At 49.1% G+C, this 6,713-nt stretch overlaps 1 protein-coding gene across 1 annotated transcript in view; it reads left to right on the top strand.

Annotated features, from left to right (window-relative positions):
- WASF3 (WASP family member 3) overlaps window positions 1-5,917 on the top strand; it is a 70,936-nt gene extending 65,019 nt beyond the window's left edge. The window contains 4 exon segments of the mRNA XM_077745419.1: window positions 1,427-1,560; window positions 1,563-1,685; window positions 3,796-4,028; window positions 5,901-5,917. Of these exon segments, the coding sequence (XP_077601545.1) occupies window positions 1,427-1,560; window positions 1,563-1,685; window positions 3,796-3,953 (415 nt within the window). The 3' untranslated portion in view covers window positions 3,954-4,028; window positions 5,901-5,917.
- The last annotated feature ends 796 nt before the right edge of the window (window positions 5,918-6,713 follow it).

Genomic DNA, 6,713 nt, shown 5'->3' with positions numbered 1-6,713 from the left:
CCGGCCCGCCCCTCCCTCAGCGGCCCGAGCCGCCAGGGATGGCTGGGTGTAGAGCCTTCGGGTTAAGACAGGTCCCGTGTCACGGGCCCCGCCTGTTGCAGGGGAACCTCAGGCTTAACTGCACCCAGGCGCACACCCCCTTTCCGCTGCGTCGGACCGGAGGGCTGGGCCCGGGCTCGGTGCCAGGGGTCCCGTGTGCGGGGGGATCCGCAGAGAGTCCCTCCCACGAGCGAGGAGCCGCGTGCGCAGCCCCCGCCACCCCAGCCGCTGCGGGCACTTGGCTCTGTAGTCCCTTTCCTGACCTTGCGGGGCCGGACAGCGTTCCCCCCCCGGGTCCCTTTGTTTTCTGTGACTTGGGTAAGAGTCACACACCTCCTAAAGAAAGACCCTTGCGTTCAGGTGTTTGTATATTTTGGTAGGCCGTCCTTTGCTCTGTCTTTTTTGTTTTTGTTTTTTAATATTTTTATTTATTTCTAGGAGAGAGAGAGAGACAGCGTGAGCAGGGGAGGGTCAGAGAGAGAGGGAGTCACAGACTGAAACAGGCTCCAGGCTCCGAGCTGGCAGTCAGCACAGAGCCCGACGCGGGGCTCGAACCGACGAACCGCGAGATCATGACCTGAGCGAAAGTCGGACGCTCAACCGACTGAGCCACCCAGGCGCCCCTGCCCTGTCTTTTTTGGCTTAACTGCAATCTTTTAAGAGTTAGCCCCTCAGACACAGTGTCCAGGAAGGTTGAATGTGAGTTTCTGTTAACACGTGCGCTTCAGAGCAGCGTGAATAACCTCCTGAATGAACAACCCCCTCCCCCTGCTTTTTGAGGTTCCCTCTGTGACCGCTCCGTCTGGGATAGTCCCATTTCTCAGGTCTCTTTTAAGGGCCCCGGGAGTGCGTTCTGAGGCTCTAACGAAGGGTCAGGCAAAGAGAGGGTCTGTGGCCCAGCGGGTTTGGAAAGCCCTTAGCCACGTAGATTTCAGTGGATTTCTTAGCTGAAGGACTTTTCAAAGATTTTGACGTTTTAATAGGCACTGCTGTTGGCTTGAGGAATTTCCGTGGGATAGGCTATAAAATACAGATTTTTCTAAACCTGACCGACCACAGAATGCTTGCTGCGTGAGCCACCCAGTGTAAAGGATAGATCGGAGTTAGTGTCCTTAACCTCTGCGCTCACCCGTTTTATTCTAGCCTTGCACAGAGAGTTGCTTCTGGAGCGATTTTCGTTTTGGTTCATTTGAGTCGATGCCCTTGCATTGCATCATAGTGAATAATGTCCCGTGGAAAAATGGCTGATGCAAAGCGTGGCTCTTCGCGTCCTGCGGGGTTACAAGTTCAAAGGACCATATGTATTGTTCGAGGGAGGCGGGTTAGACCCTCAGGGGAGGTGGCTCCTGCTGCTTTAATGACTCTCTGTGTTTCCCCTCTTTATCAGGATGCTCCCAGCACAGATCATTGAATATTACAACCCCTCAGGACCGCCGCCGCCTCCGCCGCCCCCCATGATTCCTTCAGCACAAACTGCTTTCGTCAGCCCTCTCCAGATCCCCATGCAGCCCCCCTTCCCTGCNCAGGCTCGTCTCGCTCTTCCTCCCCGATGCACGGCCCCCCGGCAGGTGAGGCCAAGCGCCAGGAGACGGCACAGCCACCCATAAGCGATGCCCGAAGTGATCTTCTTGCTGCCATTCGCATGGGTAAGTGCGCATCTCAAGCAGCAGTCTTCCTTCTAGAAAGATCTCTCTGTGGCTCTAACCAGCTACAGCCTAGTCGTCTTCAAGTGACTGCTCTCCACTGAACCGGTTTTTTAGCATAGGGTTAAAGGACACTTGTTTGATTTTTAGTTTTAAGTTTATTTTGATTTGAGAGAGACAGAGACAGCGCAGGTGGGCGAGGGGGCAGAGAGAAGGGGAGAGAGAGAATCCTCTGCGCTGTAAACTGCGGAGCCCAATGGGGGGCTCGAACTCCCGAACCACGAGATCATGACCAAGAGTTCGATGCTCAACTGACTGAGCCACCCAGGCACCCCTTGATTTTGTTTTTTGTTTGTTTAACAGTAGGTATGTTTTTTGTCAGTGCAACACACCCATAAAGCAGTGAGAATTCAGGAAACCTTTACTTGACTGGAAATAGCTCATAAAAATGATCACTAATTAACTGGATCTTTTCTCTGTATTCTACTCGAAGGGTAAATGTGTACATGAAAGAAAGTGAGCTTGTATATGTGATTTAGTTATTTTTAAAAATGTAAGCTATGTCCTAGACATCCCATATTTTTAGCTTCATGTGCTAAGCCAATAAGCTTTTCAGCATTTATTTAGCCGCCAAATGCTTTTGTCAGACTAAAGCCCTCCACTGAACCCCAGAACAGGAGATGCACAGAAATAGAGCCTCTCTGGTCACCTCAGGACGGGGTGGTCCAGATGCTTGCCATTTCGGCAACCCCCTAGTGCCCCACACTAACAGTCTGTTCCACACCGTTTCTTCTCAGCCCCGGGGGGCACCATTTCTTGGTCACAGGCTCGTTTCCATTTAGAAGGGACTGAGAAGGGAGCCTGGTCCTTCACAGGACGCCTGGGACATTCCCCACCAGTCAGACCTGAGTGTCACACGAAGCTCAGGGTCCTCGTAGGTCCAGGATGCCATTGCTATTGTTACGTCTCCTGGCAGAACTGAAATAAAATTTGTGGACTAGATGGTAGTATTTGTATCTGGGCTAGCAGCCCGATTTTGATCCTTGCTTCTTAGGAATTACACACGAAGTATTTTAGGGGCAAAGGGACCCTATATGCTCCTTATTCCCAAGTGATCCAGAAAAAAAGTATGTGAGTCTGAGCAAGAACACCAGAAAAGGGTTGCTAAAGACGAGATGGTCAGGTGGAATTTATATGGGGACGTTTTTCTGCTAGTCTTATAGCCACTCTATAAATCCGAAATTGTTCCAAAGAAAAAGTTAAAGAATTAATGCATTAACTCATCTTTGTGTTCCTCTTTGTTACTTACTAAGAAAGTGGATGATTGTATTTTTTTATAATTTTTTTAATGTTTTATTTCTTTTTTTTTTAATGTTTTTTATTTATTTCTAGGAGAGAGAGAGACAGCGTAAGCAGGGGAGGGTCAGAGAGAGAGGGAGTCACAGACTGAAACAGGCTCCAGGCTCTGAGCTGGCAGTCAGCACAGAGCCCGACGCGGGGCTCGAACCCACGAACCGTGAGATCGTGACCTAAGCGAAAGTCGGACGCTTAACCGACTAAGCCACCCAGGCGCCCCAATGTTTTATTTATTTCTGAGAGAGAGAGACAGCGTGAACAGGGGAGGATCAGAGAGAGAGGGAGACAGAATCTGAAGCAGGCTCCAGGCTCTGAGCTGTCAGCACGGAGCCCGACACGGGGCTCGAACCCACCAACCGTGAGATCATGACGTGAGCCAAAGTTGGACACTTAACCTACTGAGCCCCCAGGTGCCCCTGGACAATTGTATTTTGTATTCATTTTTAGCAGTAACCAGTGAGCCAAAGACCTGTTACCTCCCCGCACTGGCCACGGGCTGTTGGGGTAAAAGACTGCTTTCCAGGCCTTAGAGTTACAGCAGCATCCAGGAAATGTTCAAGATAGTGTCCAGTATGGTGGCCCGAGGCCAATAAGTGTACCCTTAATTAGCCACGTGTGGCTAGTGGCTACACTATTGGACGGTCCAGCTCTAGAACTTTCATGATGTTCATATGCACTGGAATTCTAAGTTTTTTATATTTGAACACGTTGCTATNATGCGGAGGGATTAAGTCCTCGCCTCGTGTCGCGCCTGCAGGGATCCAGTTGAAGAAGGTGCAAGAACAGCGGGAGCAAGAGGCCAAGCGCGAGCCCGTTGGGAACGACGTGGCCACCATCCTGTCGCGACGCATCGCTGTGGAGTACAGCGACTCCGATGACGACTCCGAGTTCGACGAGAACGACTGGTCCGACTGAGGCGGGGCGCCGGCGGGAGACCGGGCGTCGGAAGGCGCGTCGCAGATTTTCAGTGCCCTCCACCCCCACATAGTGGTATTATAACCCCGTAGCTTAGCAACTTTTGTATTAATAACGTGAGACCGCTTTTGCACATCCGAAACTTCTGGGTTTTTTCAGTATTTACTGTGTAATACTTAAGTACCACCGAACATAGCGGACCGTGCTGCCCATGAGGAAATATGCCGTAACTATTGCATTGTCCCCAAAACAGCATTTTGCTTCCTATTTTCTTGGCCATGAAAGTACTTAGTGCAGTCTGGGTTTCCTCTCCTTGGTCACTATAATCCTGCAGACTTGCCGTGTGTTTGTGAAGCTGCCTGGTGTTAGGTCGCTGCAAGGTTAACGACCGTGTGTCAGACTGATGTCTTCCAATCAGTCCGTGATCTTGTTTCACCTTTTCTTGGTTTTGTTTCTTTTTTTTTAAAATGTGTTTCAGAAGAAGTTGGTTCTAGTGAGAAAGATGTAACAAGGAAGGAGAATCCAGTGTTTTCTGCTTTCGGTGTCTGGGCTTGGAAGTCCCCCCCTCCCCCCCCGGCCCCGTGTGAATCGGAGCGAGTGTTCTGTTAGGTCATTTCATTTCCTTTGCATGCTCTCGTGAAACGTGCGATTGGAAGGGCCCTTTGCAGGCAGGGTTCCCTGTGGGCGCGCCCTTGGTCCCTGCTTGCGACAGCTGCCAGCGGGGGTTTGGGCAGCTACGCAGTGGGGAACATGGGCATCGGGGTTCTTCCTCGGTCAGGGGCCGTGGGGCGTGGCGCTGGAAACGTGTGACAGCCCTTATGGCCTGGGCGCCAGCCAGCCAGCACAGACGCGGTGGTCCGGGACCCCCGGGCCTCAGGGAGGGCGCTCCCCATGCTCGCATTTCCTGGTGCCGTGGCCAGATCAGGGATCCATCCCCGGGCGGGGCCGTGGCCCTGCTCCTCAAAGCACACGCTTCTCTTTTCTCACGTTGTCGTTGGCACAGTGAATTCTCAGAAGTACCTCATAGATCAGGCCCGCGGCCGTACCGGGTCCCTGGCCCCCTCCTCGCCTTAGCCCTTCCCGCTCTGCTTCCCACGCGACAATACAGGAGAGCCCTGGGGTGCAGCTTGCCAAGGAAGGAAGACCGCCAGAAAACTTCCCGGTGGTCGCTTGTGTCTCAGGACTTAGGATGAAGGATCACCGCGTGTTCCGAATAAACACATGCCTCCAGGCTTTGATTCTAGGTCCCACTGCACAGATACACTGAGACGCTTTACTTAACTAGGGATTCCGACCCGAATACAGCATTGCAAATGGACTGCGGTTGTTCGTGACTCTCGGTCATGACGAAGGGGTCTTTTTTAGCTCAAGGGAGAGGTGTCTGGTTCAAGGTACTCGTCTTGGCAGGACTATGGCTGAGGGATTTCTGGTACCGAGGAGGACTTTGGCTGCGCCCTCGCACCAGGTCTCCGTGTCCCCGAGCGGACATGGACTTGGCTTGAGGGTGGTCACCCTACAGAGCCTCTACCTTGGGTTTCAATCACATCGATCTGGCGACTCTGAAAAGCCTAACATCTGCACCCCCTTCCCAAAACCGTGCTTCCTCTATCAGGTTCCCTGATAGTTCAGCTGGACTAGCTGTTTTGACCCATGCTTCGCGAAGTTTCTGTTTCCTGGAGCTAGACATCATAATTTTATTGATTATAAGCTGTAGTTAGTAATGAACTTTTAAAGTTCTCTCTTTGATTTCTCTCCCTTTATGTCAGCGTAAAGGCCTATGGTGTTGGCATTATTCCCAAGACTTTTACCATCTGTGGTCCTGTTTTGTCTCTATTTCAGTATTTTGTTCTTATTGTTACTTTTGGATTAGGAATTACCTGTACAGTTTTAGAACTTCTAATTTGGTAATGCTTCTTTGTTTTCTTTTAATGTCCCTTTGGTTCTCAGGATGAAGAGAACACAGGAAGCTACTATCCATGTCAGGATTTCTTCTATTTATATCTTATTACAATAAAATTACTGGCACTTTATTCATAAATATTCATAAGCCTATTCATTATTAGTTGTCTTCCTGTAGTTTAATCAACAAGTCATCTTCAACTTGATTTTCCGACTTGTGAAAAACCTTCTGCCCTAGGGTGTTCGCGTAGCCGTTAAAAGAATGGAAAAGGACTAAATTTCCATTTAGATTATTTTTGCAGTATTTTTCTCAGCAAATCGGATATATTCTAACATGGAAATCCAGACTTTTTTCTAACGTGCTAGTACATGAAAAGGAAAAAGTGAGTATATTGAATTTTCAGTTTTCATTTTCAAAAAACAGTTACCAAAACAAATGGAGAAAAACATTTAAAAGGGTATTTCATATCTATGAATTTTACATTTTAAAGTAGTAGTTGTATATCGTAAGGTTATTTTAAACCGTCCTCCGGTCCCCACCCCACGTGTATTTTAGGTTAATTTCTGATCAGCTTTTTTCTCCTATCATAGATTAGGCAGAGGGGACGAGAAGATAACTCGAACCACACACATTAGCTACACAAACATAATGTGATTGGTTTTCCATGGGGAGCCCCAAACTGTAGGATTTGGCACTCTTCTGTTTTCCTTGAGTGAACGTATACTGTTAGAAAATTAACATTTTCATTTCAGTAAATTTTTAGAATATCAAAATCTTTTCTGAGCACCAAGTGGCTAGGTTGTGAGTTTTGTAATAATTTGCACCTGAAATACATGATACATTTTAATCCATTAAAGACT

This window comes from Crocuta crocuta, unplaced genomic scaffold (assembly GCF_008692635.1).
Source record: "Crocuta crocuta isolate KB4526 unplaced genomic scaffold, BGI_CrCroc_1.0 scaffold258, whole genome shotgun sequence".
NCBI lineage: Eukaryota > Metazoa > Chordata > Mammalia > Carnivora > Hyaenidae > Crocuta > Crocuta crocuta.
Note: the sequence above shows the minus strand (reverse complement) of the source record. Positions and strands in the feature narration are given on the sequence as shown.